This window comes from Microtus pennsylvanicus, chromosome 6 (genome assembly GCF_037038515.1).
Source record: "Microtus pennsylvanicus isolate mMicPen1 chromosome 6, mMicPen1.hap1, whole genome shotgun sequence".
NCBI classification, from domain to species: Eukaryota; Metazoa; Chordata; class Mammalia; order Rodentia; family Cricetidae; genus Microtus; species Microtus pennsylvanicus.
Genome location: NC_134584.1, coordinates 58,801,381 through 58,823,162, shown reverse-complemented (window position 1 = coordinate 58,823,162; position 21,782 = coordinate 58,801,381). Strand labels below are relative to the sequence as shown.

The 21,782-nt window shown below is 45.3% G+C and overlaps 1 protein-coding gene across 3 annotated transcripts in view; it reads right to left on the bottom strand.

Moving 5' to 3' along the window:
• Rasgrf2 (Ras protein specific guanine nucleotide releasing factor 2) overlaps positions 1–21,782 on the bottom strand; it is a 215,188-nt gene that overhangs the window by 16,384 nt on the left and 177,022 nt on the right. For all 3 annotated transcript variants that reach the window (XM_075976335.1, XM_075976336.1, XM_075976337.1), the window contains exons 18-19: positions 18,411–18,517; positions 2,870–2,982 (exon numbers count right to left, since the gene is read on the bottom strand). In XM_075976335.1, the coding sequence (XP_075832450.1) occupies positions 2,870–2,982; positions 18,411–18,517 (220 nt within the window). The remainder of the gene's footprint in view (positions 1–2,869; positions 2,983–18,410; positions 18,518–21,782) is intronic.

Here is a 21,782-nt window from a genome sequence, read left to right as displayed (position 1 = left end):
GTCCAGGCTGGCCTCGAACTCTCAGAGATCCATCTGCCTCTGCCTCTGCTGGGATTAAAGGTGTGCACCACCACCACCCGGCTCTAATTAAAAAATTTTTAAAACGCTCTCATACTAGTAACTTAGCAGCACAGCTGAAAGCTCTAGAACAAAAAGAAACAATACCCTAAAGGAATAAATGACAAAAAACAATCAAACTCAGAGCTGAAATCAATAAAACAGAAACAAACAAAAAGTGCACAGAAAAAAGCCGGGTGGCAGGCGGAACTCTGTGAGTTCAAGGTCAGCCTGGTCTACAAGAGCTAGTTCCAGGACAGGAACCAAAAGCTATGGAGAAACCCTGTCTCGAAAAATCAAAAAAAAAAAAAAGTGCACATAATCAATAAAACAAAGAGTTGGTTCTTTGAGAAAACTCAAGAAGATTGACAAATCCTTAGCCAAATTAGCTAAAAAGTGGAGAGAAAATAGAGCAACAAAATTAGAAACAACAGACATCCAGGGAATCCAGAGTCATAAGGACATACCTTAAAAACCCGTGCTCCTCCAAACTGGAAAACCTAAATCTCTCTATACATGCTACTTAACAAAATTAAATCAATATCAGATAACCAATTTAAATAGACCTACAATACTTAATGAAATAGAAGTAGTCATTAAAGCCTCCCAACCAGAAAAAACCCCAGGTTTGAAGGTTTTAGTAAAGAACTCTGCCAAACTTTCAAAGAAGAGTTAATGCCAATATTCCTCAAATTATTCAAAAATAGAAACAAAAGAGACATCGTCCAATTTATTTTATGTGGCTATTGTCACCCTGATATACCTTGATCTAATACTTCTAGAACTTTTATCATGAAGGGATGCAAGGGACGTATCTAAACATAATAAAAGCAGGTTCCAGCAAGTCCAAATCCAACATCAACTTAAATGGTGAGACATTCAAAACATTTCCACTAAAGTCAGGAAGAAGAAAAGGTTGCCCACTCTCTCCACACCTATTCAATATAGTGCTTCAGGTCTTAACTGGAGCATGAAGATAACTGAAGGAGATGAAGGGAATACAAACTGGAAGGGAAGAAGCCAAAGGATTTTATCTGTAGAAGATATGATAGTATACATAAGTGACCCTCAAATTTCTGCTAGGAAACTCCTACAGCTGATAAACACTTAGCCTTCCTACACCCAAGTGGCAAATGGACTGAGAAAAAAATCAGAAGAAAAACACCCTCAACAATAGCCTCAAATAATATAAAATGTCTTGAGGTAAATCTAACCACAAAAGTGAAAGACTTGTATTATTAAAAACATCAAGTCTTTGTTTGAAGAAAGAAACTGAAAGAGATAGCAGAAGATGGAAAGATCACCCATACTCATTGATTGGCAGAATTAATATAGATGTTTTTATGAATAGGAAATATAGAATTTTCTAGGCTACCCTTGCAAAAAAAACCACCAAGTAGGCAACCAAGAACAACAGAGTTATACATAATTCTGGAACAGAAGTCAATGGTCAAAACGTCAGCAGTGGTGTGTATCCCTGAGGTCTCCAAGGAAACATTTCCTTGCATTGTCTAGCTTTAGGTGCTCTGCCAAAAATCCCTGGTGTTTCTTGTCTTGTGGTTATATAGTTGCAATTTCCATCCCCACCCACACATGATATTCTCCATATGTTTGTCTTCCATGGCCATCTTCTTAAAATGACACCTGTCACAGTCCCTAACTTAGCTGTCTGTATCTTCAGGGATGCTATTCACAAACAGGGTCATATTTTGGGATAGGAGATGTCAGGACTTGAACATGTCAGTTTTCTAATGGAGAACACAATTAGACTTCTAGCTGCTTCTAGATCACAATGGTCTGGCTTTGGGAACTTAATGGGGAATAAGAATGACTTGTGGTACAATTGTTAAATTACCACAGTCTCAAGTTTAGCATTGCTACATTTGGGAGGAACCGAGCTGAATGAATTCCTCTCCACACATGCTTTCTCTATAATTAATTACACCAAGACACAATACAAACATGTTTGGCTAAAACAAATATCACTTCCACGCTGTAAGTGAAGGAAGAACTGAAAACCAGAACGGTGGGGCAGTAATGGGCCTTAGCAGATAGATGCCAGGCTTCCCACTCTCGAGTAGGGGCAGAAGTTGTGCCCATGGGTGAGCTGAGAAGCCATAACGGACACATGCACATGAAACCATTGATGGATGCACTCTTCATGTAGAGTGAACCAGAAAAAACATTATCCCCCCATCAGCTAACGAAACCATAGGACACTGTGTTATTTGTGTGAATACTAGGCATCACAACTATCGACAAACACAATTTTCTAGGAGGGCCTGCCAAGTCCAAGCCTTCCTCGCACAGACACTTCAGGTTCATGTTTTACCCTACCCCATATGAGTATCTGACATGGAGACCATTAAGACAAGGAGTGAACGGAACAGTTGGCCAGGACCAACACAAAAAGCTGAGGATCTTGTGTAACTACAGGCATGCCACCTCTCTCATAGAAACACTGCCCCAAGGTGAGCTGGCGATTCCCAATTAGTCCTCACAAGCAGAATGAAAAGCCTCTCCAGGATGCTGGCTGGACTCATGTCAGGACTCCCCAAGGTCTCTCTCTTTCACCCTGTGGTTCTACAGAAATTGTCCCCACACAATTTAAGCCTACAGTCCAAAGTCTCCCTTGCACAGCAGATCCCAAACTGTTCCCACAAAGCAGAAGATAGAACACGCCTCGCTGCCAAGCATACAACCTCTGGTACCCAGAAAGGTCTCAAATGTATCCTTCTTGCCCGACAGAACCCATTTTCCACGAGCAGAGCCCAGTGGATGCAACTCCATCAGCAGCTGCCCTGGCCTTTACCTCAGGATGTTTGCCGTGGCTTTCCTTTCTTGAGGAAGAAGGTCTGGGTCTCGTAAAACTTCTTCTAGTAAGTTTAGAACATTCATTTTAAGTTCATTGTTGAGTTCAAAATCCTATAAAATAAAAGGAATCTTTTAATATCATCATTTCCAGGGTTGGCTCTGTGTCCTGTGATGCCTTTCTTCGTGATCGTTTCCCCAGAAGCCGGGTCTGAAACTGAAATGTATGGCCCCATAGCTCCTCACTGTGTGCTCCTAATGGTCCTGAGGAGTAGTCTGGGCTGGGGCTGTGCTGCTATATTTCTGACAGCCCTCCCCCCCCAGGATATAAGAGCATGTAGCCAAGGTTGAATACTATTGCTTGTGGGACACTATTTGGACCTGATCTCTAGCAGCCATTAAAAAGCTCCAGCAACACCCCTCCCAGCCTCTTGTCTCTAACCCACCCTCCCCCATCACACCCTTCCTCCAACACATGCTTGGAAACACTGACTGGACTTAACACACTTAACCCTAGTGGGAACATGTATTTCCTTGGCCTGGAACATTACGCTACTTCCCCAGGTGGATTCTCATTTATCTCTCAGGCCTAGGAGTTGGTAACTCTGCTTGGAGTCCTTAAATGACACAGTGGGGGTGGAAAGCTTTTCTCTTGTGCTCCGTGGAGCACATAACTCGCTATTATCATAATTTAGTGTGGCACATTTTGAAGATCAATGTAGCCTGGCTTCCTACTGGACCATGAGTAATCAGAAACAGGAACAAAGCAGCAACTTAAAAAATATTTGTTGCAAGAATAAAATGAGTTATTTGGGTGTTAACTTGAATGAAGATAAGCTAGGGTATTAATATCAGTGTGGTCATGCTTGAATCTACATAGCCATGCTAAGGGATAAAGAATAAATGATACTCAGAAACAGATGTGGTCATCCAGAGACAGAGTGACACTGGTGGGACAGATTATGAGCAGACTGAGGAAGAATGGATCATAGAAACAAATAATGAGAGTGATGAATAAAAATCAACAGAAAGAACTTGTGAGCCATTATTGTTACAAAGAGGGAGGGATGACTGGATAGATAGGTGACTGCATGGTTGTGGCGGACAGATGGATGGGTAGGTGGGTGGATGGATGGATGGATGGATGGATGGATGGATGGACGGATGGGTGGGTAGGTGGGTAGATGGATGAATGGATGGATGGACGGATGGATGGATGGGTGTATGGGTGGATAGGTAGATGGGTAGGTGGATGGATGAATGGATGGATGGACGGACGGATGGACAGATGGATGGATAAATGGATGGGTAGATGGGTGGATGAACAGAAGGGTGGGTGAATAGATGTAGACAGATGGATGGATAGGTGGATGGATAGGAGGGTGGGTGGGTGGGTGGATGGATGGATGGATTAGACCTGGGGACAAAGTGGATGTCCTCACTGTCGCCACTGACTGGATGACTTATGGTCTGCAGGAATACCCGCTAGTTGGAGCACTGCACCAAAATGAGCTGTCCTAGATGGATGGCAAAGCAGTTCACAGTAGAGATTACTGCTGCCAAGGCTAGTGATCTGAGTACAAAAGGCGAGACACAAGTTGTCCTCTGTCTTCCACACGTGTGCACACATGCACACGCACACACAATAAGGTTTCCCCTAGATTTGATCCTTCTGTCATTTTACTATTGAGTTTTCCTGACTGTAAAGGGTGGGAGGAGTCAGGAGGAAACAAATGCAAACACCAACAAACACGGCTCCAGATGCACACTACGCTGCTGTCTTTAAATCTAGTGACTTTCCACTGACTTGGAAATTTTTAAGGTAAAGCATCAGGAGACAAACAGAATAAAGATGTGAGGTTGTGGCTCCTGCATTCTTTTATTGAGTGAGTTTTGATGGGCCATCTCCTGGCGGAGTGATGGGAATGTCGGTGTTCAAAGCCAACCAAGGCTACCAGATCTACACAGGAGGGCTCACACTCATAAGCTACTAGTCTGTGTGTACAGGCAGGAGTGGTTGCTACCCACAGGAATCTGTTACAATTACTACAGCATGTTCTATTATAATACTTGTATTATTGTATTATTAGCTGTATTATCCATTCTTATAATTACAGTTTAACATTAAAGAAAATGACTATGAGGAATTAACCTTCTGAATCATCTTTAATGGTTAGAAACCAACAGCACTAATGGCAATTAGTTAAGTAAAAAGAAAACAGTACAATTTGACTATATATAGTAAATTAGGGCCAAAATGCCCTTAATTTTATGAATTGAAGACATTTTAAGACTCTAACCTAATTTGTATTGAGAGTTTGTACATCTTAGTTCCATGACTAAAGGAACAGTAAGCTATCCTCAGAACTTCACTTTGACTGTTTCCTGACAGTGTTATCTCTTGGCGAACATGAGCCAGTGGGGCCTGAGGGTTCATACAGATGTTCATATCTGTCCTACCTCGTTTTTGCCAACCTGATATAAGTTAGAGTCATCTGAGTGGAACCTCAATTGAGAAACTGCATCCATAAACTCAGGCTGTAGGCAAGTATGTAGGGCATTTTTTAAATTAGTGATTGATATGAAATCAATAAACTAACGGTGGTGCCATCCCTGGGCTGGTGGCCCTGAGTTATATAAGAAGACAGGCTGAGCAAGCCGTGAGGAGCAGGCCAGTAAGCAGCACCCCTCCGTGGCCTCTGCGTTGGCTCCTGCCTCTGGGTTCCTGTCCTGTTTGAGCTCCTGTCCTGACCCCCCTGTGATGATGAACAGTGATGTAGAAGAGTTAAGTGAAATCAAACCTCTCCTTGCTTTTGGAACAAACCCCACTTGGTCATGGTGTTTCATCCCAGCAATGGTAACCCTAACTAAGACAAGTCTCTCTTATTAATATTAAATGTTTCCATAAAATGTTACTTACTTATTGCCCAATGGCTTCTCATTGTGTGCTTTCCATTTAAACTGTGGCCAGGGATAAGCTAGTTATATCTTGCCGCTCTTTTTTTTTTCCTTCCTTCCACCTGACCCCCATCTCAAGGTAGAGGTATTTGTATTTTTAAACAGTTAGCGTCCCTGTCTACTTCAGTCTCTCTGAACTACCAAAGGCGCTCACACCCACCAGGAGCCGACTTCCTTAATGAATATTTGATATATATTAGCGAGTCTTCACGTAGCTATGTTGAGATACTAATGATGCAAATAACCTGATTACCATAAACAGCATGATTAGTGTGAGGGACACCAGCCTTCTGTTTAGACCGTGCTGGGAGCTAATTAGTGATTAGCTAGCATCCTTGAACAGCTGCTGGGCTCCTTCCTGGGCGCAACAGGGGCTGCTCTGAGGCCCCAGCACAGCAAATGTGGACGGTCTCCTAGACTCGTGCTGAGTAAGATGCTGAGAAGAAGTGACGACAAGGGTGCAGTCCTACACAAGTCATTTATACAGCTCCTGGCACACTGCAGAAGAGGGGACAGGGAGAATGTAGGAGCAGGGCGCTGGGAAACAGGGAGGAGGGCAGAGAAGTCCCATCCTCTACACACAACACAGCCAGTGTAAGCATGAACTTAGAGCAGCCGCAATGATTTGCACTGGTCCTGCGCAACAGTCATCCGTGGATGGGCAGGGACACGGATGCTCATGGGACCCCACACTTTACTGCTCACCTACAGGCTAAGTATGGGCTGGGGGATGGGAAGGGGGACTACTTTCTCCAGTTATGTGCCCTCTGGAGAGCCCGCCAGACTCCAGAGGATAGTTCCAATACCAAGGCCACACAGAAGGCCCTAGTCAAGCCCGGAGGTACACAAACAAAACAAAAGAACATGAGCCTGGGAAAGAGATTGGTAGGGAATGGGACTTGGATAGGGAAGGGAGGAAGATGAGAGCATGGGATGGGAGTCAGAGCAGTCCAAATACATTGTATACATGCATGAAACTGTCAAAGAACAGACTGAAGTAACAAACAGGATCCTGACACATAACTTGTACAGGACAATTAATTTTAAAGTTTTAGTAATTAGCACAAAGGTCATCATATAAACAACCTTTTATTACTGAGCTACTGAGAAGCAGTAAAATAAACCTAATATTCCTTTGTAAAAAAAAACATTTTTAATGTAATTTTACTCTTTTAAACTTTAGGGAAACTACTATCCTGATCAGCCCTTTAAAAGATGGGGGTAATGCCGGGCACGGGTGGCACACATCTTTAATCCCAGCACTCAGGGGCAGAGACGGGGGGTCTCTGTGAGTTCGAGGCCAGCCTGGTCTACAAAGCCAGTTCCAGGACAGGCTTCAAAGCTACACAGAGAAACCCTGTCTCGAAACAACAACAACAACAACCAAAGATGAGGTGGACAAACAGCTGGTGCCTGTCCGCAGCATGGCACATGGCTGCATTTGAATACTGGTTCTGATGCAACATGGTTAATATAAACAGATTCTCTGATACCTCATAAAACGGTGAGGTTTCCCTCCTGAGTTTGCTTACATTTGCACAGGGTTTCCACCACAAAGCACCCTATAAATCCAGTCCCTCCTCACCAGTTGGGCCGCGGAGGAGGCATGCGGAGGAGGCAGGAGACAGAGGCCAAGTTCTCAACATCCCTCAAAATGCACGGACCACCAACGCTGAGGAAGGGTAACCACGGCAGCAGGGACACAGGGTGTCCATCCAGCTCCTGTCACCTGTGCCGCTCAGACTCAGGCACGTTGGAGTCACCAGGGCTGGGACTAACCCCGATGGTCTGGACCAGTCATCTGGAGAGGCAATGGGATCCTGAGAGTTGTTTAAGATTGTTTTGTGTGGATGAGTGTTTGGCCTGCATGTATGCGTGTGTGCCATGCATATGTCTAGCATCCATTGGAGCCCCTGGAGCTGGAGTCACAAATGTCTGTGAGTCACCAAGGTGGGTACTGGGACCCAAAACCCTGGTCCTCTGCAGGAGCAGTAGGTACTCTTAACCACTGAGCCACCTCTCCAGGATTGTGCCTGTAACAAACTCTGCAGTGATCATGTTTTATCAGCAAGACTTTGCACTACTTTTGTCTTATTTTTAAAGCTGAAGCCTTTGAGGTACCCACAGGATGCCATGATATTCAGAGATGAACATAAAAACACACACTGGCCAACTGGATATTTTTGTTTTGAAGTGTAGAATATTATTTCCAATCAAAAATAAATGTAAATCAGGAAGGAAAGACATTTCCCCATATTTAAGTCCAGAGATGGGATATGTATGTCTGGCTAAGTGCATTTTATTGTAGAATGTAATTTTGGCTGCTTTCCCCATGCCTTGGTCTCAGCTCAGGCTTAGTGGAGCTCATTGCCCACAAGATGGCACTGCGGGGCCGCTGTGCTCTTGGGAGGTAGCAGCCTTGATTCTGTCAGCTGTCTGGAAGGGAGCCATAGGGCCTGAGACCCGTGGAAGCCACCAACTGAAGCTATAGCGGCAGTAGCTGCTTCCATGTGATTCCCACACCATTCTGCTCCAAATGAATGAATCAGAGGCATGGAAAAAAAATTGGCAGGGGGCAAAAAGAAAAAAAAATAGAGACCATTTCAATCTGCCTCTCATTTTTCTGATAACAACTGTTGAGCTAGTCAGTATTACAGGAAGTCAGAGCACAAGTTTGGGAGAATGGGTGACCGGAGGCAACACTAGCCAAGGATACCCGGAGCACAGGCTTGAGAAGATGGACGGGAGAGTCGAGGGGCTGTAGACACAGTCTAGGAACCAGCAGAGAGACGGCAGCTAGGGAACAGGTCAGACGGCTCTAGGAGGAACTGAGACACTTACAGAGATTATCAGCTGATGGTCTTGTGACCCTCAGAAGAGAGGAACCAGTCAGGTGAGGCAACAATGACTGTGACTTGGACTTGAACAGCTTGCCCCATGCTAGTTCCTAGTTGCTATTCTTCCTTCAAAAGTGGTCTTGGGGCATAATTACATGGTTATCCCATTCCAAGTGAGGAAAGTCCAGATGCCAGAGTCTAAACCTCCGGTTTGAAGCATGCGGTCAATAAGAAGCAGATGCAGACCTGGACTTCTGTAATCCCGTCAACGTCTGATTTTCAGCTGCCATACCCGCAGCTCTTCAGAACGAGTTGGCTATGTCCCCACGGCAGTGTGACTGGCCTAGGGGACAGCAAGTTAAGATGCAAGTGCTGGATGAATCTGGAACTGTTTGTCACTTGCACCAAGATCTTCAGACGTCATTCTAATCTAAACATGCTGGTTTGTGTTCACAAGATTTAACCACACAAAGCTGCAATCCTGGCTTCTCTGGAGCTGAGGCAGTTGGATTGCAGATTCAAGGTCAGACTCAGCTATCAAGTGAATTCAGGGCCAACCTGGGCAACTTAGACCCTACTTCAAAATAGAAAGGAACCATGGGGCTGGGGTGGAGCTCAGTGTAAGAGCGTTCGCCTGGGATGTTGCAAGGCCCTTGTTTCAAGCCCCAGTGCTGGAGAAAGGAGAAGAAGTGAAATCCATGACTCAGTGGGTTCAAATACAAGCAAACAGCAGTCACGTTCCCCCACAATGAGAAGCATGGTTGACTTAAAGGTGTGTTACCTCTAGTTCCTCATCATGAGGACAGTAAGGGTGTCTCAAGCATCCTGAGCTGACCACACAGCATCTTTCCCTGCTTTCCTACTCACAAAATAGCCCGGATCTAACTCCTCTATAACACGATTTAAATCCTTCATCTTGTGTAAAACTAACCTGTGTCGACAGCTTGAGCATTCTGACAGTCACATTTGTTCCGTCCAGGGAGCAGGGTAACAATCAAGTGTATGCTTCATGTGGCCAATGGGACTCCAGAGCACCAGGGACTCAATCAGGGAACACAATTCAGAGAGAAGGAGGCTTGTGAGCAATCCGCACAGTGTATTCTAACAGTGGGCACCATGCAGAGTGGGGAGATCTGCACAAACAAGTCTAAAACCCTGTCAAAGGTTCGTATAGCAGATGCTTAGAATGTAGCAGGTCCTAAACTTGGAGACTGGGGCTCAGGGTGATGGTCAAGAAATTAAAAGTATTCTTCGGCTTTCTGTCTTCCTGAATTACACAAGATAGAGAATTTAAATTGTGCTATAGAGGACTTAGATCCCTATGTGAGTAGGGAAGCAGGGGAAGATGCTGTGTGGTCTGCTCAGGAGGCAGGCTTGGGATGCCCTTCTACGGCCTTCATCACATCACGATGGACTGAAGGTAGCACCGTGGAACCTGCCTGCTTTTCACTCTGTGTCTGCCTCTGGCCCGTGGGCTGCCCGCTGTGAATGTGACCCTCCCAGCATCACACACTCATTGAAATACTATAAGTAGCTGTTGTCCTTGCTGTTGCTTGAGACTTGACTATAGAACTGGAGCATGACTTTTGCAGGTGACAGCAATGTGTCACAGTGTCAAAAACGGAGGCATGCCTGGTAGAACTTTAAAATCGAAAGCCAATCTGCGGAGGGGTTATCCTGGCTAAGGACAGGAGCCTTGGAAGGGCACCGGCTCACCTTGTCCCACCTCTGTCACAACTCTGGGCAGCGCTAAGTCTGTATCAATGTCTTCCTTTGGAAACCCTCACTGTAAAGAGGAGGGGAAGCCAGGGTTCCCCAATATCCAACTAGGGAGGTATGTAACAGCCTCTTCATTTGCATAATGGGTGAGACATGCTCCTGGAGGGTGACAAGAGAGGACAACAGTGTGAGCGTGGACAGCGCAATAGTGCCGCCCGTCTACACTTTCCCACACGCGCACAGTACTTACCAATCACTCCTTAACTGCCTTATCAAAACTACAAGGAGGAGCTGTGCACAGGGAACCGGTGCTTGATGATCCCCTTGGAGCCTGCAGCCCAGGTACTAGACTAGACAGTTAACCCCCAGACTTGCTAAGCACAGCCCCTTGTTCCTGGCTGACCCACACATATTTCTGGCTGAGCACAAGTCCACTGAGAGGGCAGGTGCTGATGAACTAAGTCTTAAACTGATGATCTGGGAAACCAGTCTGGCAGCTATGAAGTAGGAAGTACTAGTAGCAGAATACAAAATACAGACATGTAGCAAAACAAAAATCGCGGGCTGAAGACCCGCCAATCCACCAAAAAGGAGGGCACCCCCAGAAAAGCATTATTTGGATATTTTCTGATGAATGGCTCTATGTCTTAAAGACTTACAAAAAGTTAGCCCCTGGTCCTCAACAGTGGAATGAAGAATTTGGAAATACTGCCCCATTACTCTGAAATTAGCTAGTTCTCAAGCTTTCCTCCTTAAGCCTAAAAATAAATTAGCCAGATAAAAACATGTATCGGGAAGAGAGGGCCAGAGAGGATTTTTCAGATGAGTGTTTTCTATTAGGGTTCTAGTTAAGTGATTGATGTAAATGGATCAGACCTTTCAAGACAATAACGAAGGGGGGGGGAAGCCTGGAAGGGATTGTTCTTAATTTCAATATTTATAATTTTTTAGTTGAATAATACCAACTGTCATTGCAATGATATTTGAGCTTACTTGTAATGTAAGCTTTAGAAAAACACTAGGAGAGGATGTGGTCCAGCCGTGTAGAAAGGATGCTGGAAAGAGTTTCAAGTAAATGTGCATCTTTCCTTCCTCACAAAGGAGACACTTGGTTCATGAGATCAGAGGTGGGGCGGGCAGGACACAAAAAGAAGGAAAGCAGGCAGCTGACGAGCCAGGGGCTGAGCAAGCCAGTGGATGCACGGATGTGGGATTGGCTTCTGATGTCACTAGGATGTTCTGCAGAGATTGAGAGCAGTGGTCCAGGCCTGGACCATGAAACAAGGACGCATGGCACCCCAGTGCAGGTCTGGCCATCAATCCCCTGCTGAGGATGTGGCTGTACCCCACAGTGTCCAGTCACCCTTCTAAGGTTCAGGAGCGATTCTGAAAGCAGGGAGCCACCAGTGAGGAGCAATAATCTGGCTCCCATGACCCCTTATCAGGAAACAAGAATAAGAATCTATCAGAGCAGTCAGATTCAATGTGCTAATTCTTATTGATTTCTTAGTCAATAAAATCCATTGACAAAAGGTGAAGGGATCTTAGCAGTTCTGTGGGAAACTAACTTTTAGCAGTTTTAGTAGCAGATGTGGCCACTAAAGAGAAGAAAATGTCTTCCAAGGACACTGGCATTTTAACTGCTTGGTTTAGTTCATACCAGCAATAAATTCTGCTGTGAATGCCTCACCAATATTAAGAAAGCCCAGAGAGCATAAGGGGACTTCAAAAGACAGATGGAGAAAGGGTAAGAGACAAGGTGACTGTGGTAACTAGGATTTAAAAACCAAAAACAAGAACAAAACAAAACAGCAACAACAAGAACAAGAACCCCAAAACTTGATTACCTGTTTGTCTGGACCGGGGAAAGAAAGAAAGAGAGAGAGAGAGAGAGAGAGAGAGAGAGAGAGAGAGAGAGAGAGAGAGAACAAAAGCCAACTGCTAAAACCAAATCCAAACAAACAAAGCACACACCAAGCACACACCAACAAATCCCAGAGAATCCCCAAAATTCACACACCAAAAGTAAACACTAACTTCTCACCTAATAGTTTCCATTTAATATTTTGAGTCTGACAAGTAACTCAGTTGTGCACAAGAACCCCACCGGGCGGTGGTGGCACATGCCTTTAATCCAGTACTCAGAAGGCAGAGGCAGGCAGATCTCTGAGTTCGAGGCCAGCCTGGTCTATAGAGCCAAAGCGAGTTCAAGGACAGTCAGGGCTAAAAGAAAAACCCTTTCTTGAAACAACAACAACAAAACCATGCAGACTGCCCGCCCACATCACAAGTGAGAAAACAGGCACACTCACACTGGAACACACTCCTGCTCAGTGGCCAGACCTCTCCCTTCGGAATCCTTTTGACCCAGGATCTTTAAGATGCAAGAGGAAACATGATGTCCCTGGTACCCACTCAAAGGGTCGGGAGAGGTCTAAAGAATGCCACGGTCAAATGCTGTAGGAATCAAGGTTTTCATCAGACTATGGGTCTAGAAACCTCAGCCACAAGAGAAGAGGAAAAACAAAGTGAGGGCTAGGGAGCCGAAGGTAAATCGAGCATGTTGACGGAAAAGTACCAGAAGCAAATGGATAGAAGCAGGAATAGGCATAGACAGGAGGGGCTGAGCCCTGGGATAGGACAGACTGGCAGTCAGCCAAGAACTGTCAGTAGAGGTGACAGCAGCTGCCTATTCAGTAGCAAGTTGTTTCTTACAAATTACATTCTCCCACCCACAACAAAAACTGTGTTGTGCTTGTCCTGGCTCAACCTCCACTCCAGATCTAGAACAAAAGGATGCCTCTGAACTCTCTAGCTCTGATGCGACACCGAGTTCTGTGTTTTGCAGAGTGAAGCCAAGAAGCAGAAATGAAAGAGAGGCTTCTACAACTGTCAAAATAACCCACCGTTGAGAGGAAGGCTTGCACCTTGGGTCTCTCTGATTCCAGACATCTGCGAGCAAGTTTCCTATTGGCTATCACAGCAGTGCCCACTTCTCCATCTCCAAGAGTCCCTGGGGCACACTCCAACTTCTGGCTGCAAGACACGGGAGTCACTCTGGCCCTTTCCTCTCTCAGGAGCAAGGAGTTGCCATCTTCTCCTGTGACCCAGTACAACAGTGTAACTGTGTAAAGGTTTTATTTTTCCATCCACAGGGATGGGTCCTCCTCCTTAGCTTCCTACTAGGGTAGTGGTAGAGACCACATGTAGGGACTGCAAGAACCCGGGTCTCAGTGCTGGGTCCAGTTTCCTGCTGGATCTCTGGTTTATGTTAGTAGTGATTTCACTTCAATAAAGTGGTAACACTTCAGTGCTTCCACCATGCTAACTGCCCTAGAGATCAACCAGCCATATGTGCCTAGAAGCCCCTAGAAGTGCAGGTATGGCATTCTGTCTACCTGAGGTCAGGGTTTAGAGCAGACAGTGCTGCCCAAGGCAATCTCCACCAAGAGCTGCCATCCATACTCACTACCTGTCACCTGATGCTATCCTCCCATGACTCACAGGAAGAGGTGGCATTAGCCCAATGTTTCCAGAGGAAGAAATCCAGGGCCAGGGGCAAAGAGGTTCTCTGAGCCACATAGCCAGTAAATGCCATAGTGGGGGATTTACACTTTATTCCATACCCTATCCTGTCTCTGGTGTACCACCTGTAGTGGCAAAAGTAAAATGGCACTGTTCCCCAAGTGATGGTTGTGGGCAGTAGGAACAAGACTATGGTGGGCCATGAAGGTAGCCAGTCCCAAGCAGGGAGCACCCCCCGTGACCCATGGGCCATGAGGGCCAGCAGGTCCTAGGCAGAGAACAACATAGCAGGTGAGACACCAAGCTAGAGAAGCCAGTCCCACAAGGAGCTGCAGCTGTGGCAGGTGAGAAACAGTTGGATAGGAACACCATGCAGAGCGAGGTTGGATATTTATTTAGTGGGTTATGGAAAGGGAAAAGGGGAGATGAGAAGAAAGAGGCAGAGAGAGAAAGAGAAAGAGAAATGGGGGGTGAGAAGTGGGGGAGAAGTGCCTGCCTCAGCGGAGTGGGGGAGGGAATGGGTCGGGCTTGTCTTCTAAAGGGACAGGACAGACCATTACACCCCCCACACCCTCAATAAGATGATCCTTGTTAACACAGACTGGGCATGCCTCTCACAGAGTATTACCCCAGTGGTAACACTGGGCGCACTCTTTCTCTCCTTCTTTCTCCCCTTCCCTCCCTCTGTCTCTATCGCTGTCTCTGTCATTCCTTCTCTCTCTGTGCCTCTCCGTCTGTATGTCTCTTCCTTCCTTCTCCTCTTTCTGTCCCTTTGTCCATCCCTTCTCTTTCTAGGATAAAGTTATGCAGAGCTGAACCAATTACTTTTCTTATTGTACTCACAGAATACCTGGCAGAAACCACGTAGGGAGGGAGGGGTTGGCCCTTGCTCACGGTTCAGGGATGCCTGGCTCACAGACCAGTGGCAGGTGGCATTGTGGCAGGCAGGAGAGTGAGGCAATGCATTCCATCAGGCTGGCAGCCAGGAAGCAGGGAAAAGCAAAGTAAAAACCTTTCTCCTGCTCACTTTTCTCTTTTTATTCATGACAGGGCTGGAGTACAGGGTACGGTGCTGCCCACAATCAGTGTGGCTCCTCCTTCTTAGTTAACCCTCCGGGGACATTCCCTCACAGTCACACCCAATGGTGTGCCTCAGTAACACCTTATGTGTCTATTAATCCAATTAAGTCAATCTGAATTAATTAGACTTAACCATTTAATCAAAATTAACTATCACAAAAGTTCCCTTACAATAGGAAGAGAGAATATGCTTGTGGGTACACACACACACACACACACACACACACACACACACACACACACATACACACACACATTGCACTAGAAACAGAATTCAAAGCAAGAACAAACCAGAGGAAACACAAGTAGACAGGTAAAGGTCTTATCCTGAATATATTAAAATGTACATTAGATTAATAAAGCTAACAGAAGCTGAGCAATGCTCCGGGAGACATAGTTGACAGGGAGGGGCCCCTATGTCTTGACCAGGGTGACATTTCAGGGAGTTGGTCACTATAGAGGTCACTGAGTTACACACTTCTGCTTGGTGCCACTTACATGAAGTCCATTACAGCGCAATAAAAAGAAAGAAACCATATAACTGCAATACAAATTCAAAAGTGTTTCATTTCCAGATAAACAGGTCTTTTCGAGTTTGCCATTAAATTCACATAAGCAGACCCAGTGGTTTGGAAAGGCAATGTCTAGATTATTTGAATACAGTCTGTGAAAGGGACTTTCAAGAGAAGCCATATCTTGGGTGGCTTTATTGAGCAGCATTGATGCCCTTGCCACCGTCTGCCGTCCTGTATGAGGTCCGGGAAGGTGCCACTCTTCTCGGACCTTCAGTTCCAGCCACAATCTCAGTGGAGCAGTTGGAATGTGCAGTCCATCTAGTGACATTTGTGACCCTGTCCACCCTGGTCTGCTCTAAGGCTTCCGGAAGACGACACAGTACGCTCCCCTCACCTTTGCTGTGGCTGCAGGTGCTCAGGGGAATGAACAGAGTTGTGAGAAGCAAGTGGATCCTGGCTTTGGATCCCTCTGGGGGGAGCAGGACAGTGATTAACTTGCCTGGGAAATTTCGAAGGCTACTCTGCTGGGCACCTCAGGGCAGCTTACCTAACCCAGATAATGCCTTGCCTCCTGTGCGTCATTTTTCAAGTCTCCTCGGTCCTGAGCTTCCAATATCCCACTTCATCCAGACTCTTTCAGTGGGATTATATAACCCCTCCAGACTCTCCCAGTGGAACCAAATCACTCCTGCTTGGACAGGGAGCAGAGCCAGACTGGATTTCCTGAAGGTCTGAAGGTCTACTTCCTCATCATGTAGAGAGGGCCCCCTGTGTGTGCGTACACAGCTCCTCACTGGACCCCAGCAACCACCTTGTACCTCTCTCCATCCAGGACACGTGGCTGGTGACTTCCTTAAACTGTGTCTTCCATGGCTGCTGAGGAACAGTTCTGTTCCTTCCCCCATGGTAGGGAACTGATCCTGCCACTATATTGTCCTATCTTGACTTCCCACTGGTTATGAACACAACTGTGGCTGGGTTGCTTTCAAGAGCTCTTTCTTATCCTCCTTAGATGGCCTGGTACCTCCCCTTAAGGTGTGCAGTCTTTGTTTCCTTTGTTCCGCCTCCCGAGGCTTTGGCTGAGTGTCTAAGGCTATCAGAGGAATCAGAGGGGAGATCCTGTTGTACAGGAATGACATTATACACAATGGCTGAGAGTGGCCACCTGTTCCTATGACTGGAAACGTCTTGAAGTCAGAGACCATGTGGATCTTAGTGGCTCTCACACCCAGCACAGCACACAGCCTTTGTTAGTAGATAAATAAGAGAGAAAACAGAAAAAAAGTACTAATGCTGTTAAATGTATAAATTCTTTTGGAGAAGGAAGTGATTTTACATGACTAAGTCATTTGTCTGATCTCATGCTTTTAGAAGCTCTCCCTGAGCCCATGGAGAGGAATATCCGAATGGTTCCTCCACTGGCCATTCAGACATTCCCCTGACTGGAGGAAGAAAACTGTAACCCAAAGTCTCAGTCACACCTCCTTTTCAACATCATTTCATGTCTGTGGCATTTCTCAAGTAGACAGAGTCTCTTCAGAATAACCAATCAATAGACAACTCGGAAACAAACAAACAAACACAGAATTGCCCTGAAATGTGTCAAGTCTGTGACAGTCTCACAAGTGAGACACAGATCTTGGTTGACTTGCCAGCCTCGAAGTTCCTCAGAAGATCACAGTGAAGTTATGCCCAAAACAGCATAACCCTGATACTTTCAGAGACCTGAGAATTGTGCAAATAATACACAAGGCTTTGCAGCAGGAGGTGTGTGTGTATGTGTGTGCACGTGTGTGCGCACGCCTGTGTGCGCGCGTGTGTGCATGCTTCATGAAAATACTTCCTCACACAGCAATGTCAACACACACTTGCAGTGTAAAGCCCAGCTTGTGGGCCCATTGGCAGACACAGTCCGTGTTTGGCTTCCTTTGGAAGCTAAATGACAGAAAATGACTTTGTGGAGAAAGTGAACAGTGGCAGATGTCTGCCGTGTGCCCAGCACCACAGAACTAGTAGAATGAAGACAGAAGCCCAATGGCATGGGGCAAGTATGTCTGCAAAGTGTGCTTCATGGCTAGCTGCAGAGAGACAAAAAGAGCAAGCATCTCTCCCATCTTTACCAGGAGAAGCTGAATTACAAACATCCGTGTTGTACTTCATGCTAAATGCAAAATTGTGTCACATATGTGGTCAGAGCCACTCGGAGCCTGGTCTTTCTATCCAACACTCATTATAGACTACTAGCAAGCTTGGAGTCCAGGAAAGCCTGACATGGAGCCTCTAAAAGACTGCGCATACTCAGAACCAACAAGGTAAAGAGGGGACTGGCTTTATTGTGCAAAGGGGAAATAAATTCTACAAACCTTTTGAATTGAAAACTGTGAGATTTCTTTCAACTTAAAAACAGAGTACTAGGAACCAAAATAATAAAAAGACACAAGTTAAGACTTTGTGAATTTTGCAAATTTTGTGAATTGGTCCAAGAAAGCCCTCCCTGACCAGATAAAAATTATGTTTGGCCTTTATGGGGAACTGTGGTGTTTGCCTCCAGGGGTTCTGGGTGCTACTGAAGATGGAGGCCTCTGAGGCACAGGTCCACTTTCAGAGGGGACCCTAAGAAATTTAACCCCTAGTTAATTTCTCTAGTGCAGTTGTGACCGTTGCTGTAGTGTGAAAGGGGGTGCTGCCTTGAAGATGGGGGAGCTCCTGCTTACCAGTGTGCCTCGGATTATACGTAGATGTGAAATAGCAATGTTGGAAATACATATGCCTTTTCCTTACATCTTCTCTTCTAACTCCCAGGGCTTCTAACCACAGTGTGTCAGGGGATAGTTTATGTGAGTAATGACTGAAAAAGTTCACTTAAACACAAAATCCTTGAAAGCAGTCGCTGGAACTTCTGGATTACCTGCGCGTGCTTGGAGACCCAGTGGCGGAGGACATTGAGGACTCGGTTGGTGGCCGTTCTCCGTATGATAAACTCCTTGTCACACGTTCTCTCCGTGTTGTTAAATCCTTTGGAGGAAAGGAAACAGGCACTGCAGTTAGGGCCAGTCCCAGGGATTAGAAAGGTCACTTATTTTAGGACTCCTGTTAATGAAACTCACACAGGCTGCATCTTGGCAGAGAGGAACGCGGCTTACTTATTATCCTCTCCCAGTCAGCCCAGGCAGGTACAGGTGCAATTACATGAACAATGCACACATATTTATTAAAGGCCACCGGGGAAAGCTGGGTCCACCGATGACATGGCTATTTAGGCCTCTCATGATCTACAGTCCAAAGCCAAGAGGGACTTGAACAAAAGGAGTGGAGCCAGGGTGGATTTATTTATACCTTTGCCACAAAGCGATTGTGTAACCAGTAGTATTTGAAGATGGATCTTGGCTTGTAAGTGAGACCCTCTATTGTCCACCTGCAGACAGTACAGCCAGCGTTTGAAAAGAAGTATTCCAAAGTTGCTAAAAGTATGGATTCCACATGTTTTCAGCTCAGAAGCCTTATAAGTACCGGAAAGATTTGTTGATAAGTTCTAATCACTACACGATATAAACATACCAACGTATTTATTTTAGACTCCGTAAGTAGATAATATTTATGTAATTGTTGCTGGCCAATTGAAAATAAAATAATTCAGAACAAAAAGTCTGCCTGGGTGGAAGCTTTTGCCCTTGAGTTCTGGTAAATTATATTAATCTCTGATATCCATTATGTGCCTGTCTTATAGAGCTGGTATGGAATTACACTTGCTAACTCTGAAATGTTTGTAAAATACCACAGTAACCTTGGGGAAGGACTGGAGAGGAAATTGGAGGGTTTACTAGGGGGTTATTGGGAGGAATATGCTCAACATACTGTATTTACTTGTATGAAAAAGTCCTGTAATTCAGTACCATGAACAATACACAATAAAAATAAAAAGTAAGCACAATATGCTCTTTTCCCAACTCACTACTTTCCTGCATAAAAGTTATATACAGTGGTTTTTTCTTTTATTTATTCATTTAATATTTTAAAGTGTCATATGACCTGCTAATGGGGACTGAAATCAGATTAATGCACTGTGACCAGCATTAAAGACATGAAGTAGATGAGGGCCATCTGCATATGTTACCCATAGGGATGGCGTGTATTCTTTAGAGAACTTATACATATGTATATGTGTGGTATGTGTATATGTATGTATGTGTGAGTATATATGTGTATGAGCATATGTGTGTCTATGTGCATAGTGTATGTGTGCATGTGTATGTTTTTATGTGTGCATATGTGTGCATGTGTATGGGTGTGTGAGTATATGTGTATGTATGTGTATGAGTATATGGGTGCATATGTGTAAGTGTAGGTATGTAGATGTGTATAAGTGTGTATGTGTTTACATGTGGGTCTATTTCTGTATTATGTCTGTGATCATGTGTGTTCACTTGTTTGTGTGTGTGTGTATGGTGTGTTTATGTGTGTGTGCATGCATGTGTATGTATGATGAGTTATAACACATATCTCCTAGAGTGAATGAAATGAGATTTGAAAGCAGATTATAGGACTGACTGATCAGTAGGTCTATGCTTAAATAATCTACGTTAAAGTTGAGAACCCCTGGGAGGAAGGGTCCATTTCAGACCCAAGAGCATCTTCTCTTGCCACATCTGCTCCATCGCTGTCTCTCCATTCTCCACCCGATGCTCCATGCTGGCCTTACTGCTCATTCATGGATCCCTCTGTTCTCAAGTGGGCTAGTCAGTTCTCATGCTATTGAGGTTATAATATCTCTATCTCTATCTATCTATCTATCTATCTATCTATCTATCTATCTATCTATCTATCTATCTATCTAATATAGCCATCCCTTGTGGGTTTCTATGAATGCCCACATCTTCAAAATCCCCCCAATGTATTCTTTCAAGACAATGGGAAGTAATTCCATCTTATCTCAGTAACATATCTTTCTCTCCTGAGAAACATATCCAATGCTCAGGTTTATAGCTCTTTCTCCCTAACTGCCCTCGCTAACCCTCCTATTAGCTTACAGAGACAGCTATGGCCTGAGCCCTTCAGGAGAGAAACTTTACTATTCTCTGTCCTTGGTTTTTCTCTTTCAGTGATTATACCCTTAAAGACTTACTAGCAGTTGTTGGATTGTCCTCTTTCCCACAAGTCTCCTGTCACCATCCTAGGGCTGAGCACTGCACAAGTGTATTGTAGCTATAGTTCCTATGTACTATAGCCATGGCTCCCACATGACATAATTATAGCCTCTGCACATGACAGCTGTAGTTCCTGTACCCCATGGCTGCAGTTCCTGTATCCCACAGCTGTAGTTCCTGTACCCCATGGCTGCAGTTCCTGTATCCCACAGCTGTAGTTCCTGTACCCCATGGCTGCAGTTCCTGTATCCCACAGCTGCAGTTCCTGTATCCCACAGCTGTAGTTCCTGTACCCCATGGCTGCAGTTCCTGTATCCCACAGCTGCAGTTCCTGTATCCCACGGCTGTAGTTCCTGTACCCCATGGCTGCAGTTCCTATACTCCACGGCTCTAATTCCTGTACACCACGGCTGTAGTTGCTATATATAACCTCAGCTATAGATCATGGAGTCCTGCAAAAACCAAATAGGAGACCGAGTCCTTTGTGTAAAAGCAAATATTCACGCTTACATGTGGACTCTCCTTCTGTCTGACACAGCAGTTGAAAGCAGAGAGTCTCAAGACCAGTCAGGGTATTGTTTATATAATAGCAGAGGTTGGGGTGAGGGGATTTCCAGGTTTCAGGACCCTGATTGGCTGACATTTGTCTTGGCAAAAGGGGAACAGGTGAGTCCTACACTCAGGGACTTCTGGTGATCTTATCTAATTTTATCTAATGGTTGGACTTCCCGTCTAAGGTACCTCCCCTTAGATGCTGGCTGTCCCTGTGTGGTGCCAGCTTATGGCTTTTCCTGGAACCTAGTGTTGCCTGCTATGGCAGCAGTGTGGCCTGGGACCCATTATGTGTGGCCAGGCTGCCCTGGGCCCCACAGCTCTTATATATAACCTCAGCTCCATCACTGTCCTCCCAGTCTTCTTCCAGCCATAATTCCACCGTTCCATCATTATATTCTGGGAACCTGATGTTTTCCATGAACTGCACAGCACTAGGAGACAAATTCTTTGCTCTTGTGAGGTTTCTTTCTCTAGTGGGCATGGAGAGAACCCTCCAACCAATTAAACATGGAACAGATAAAATCCCCAACCATGGAGATGAGTTCTGAATATCTGGGCATCATCCTAAACACCCCTCCCTC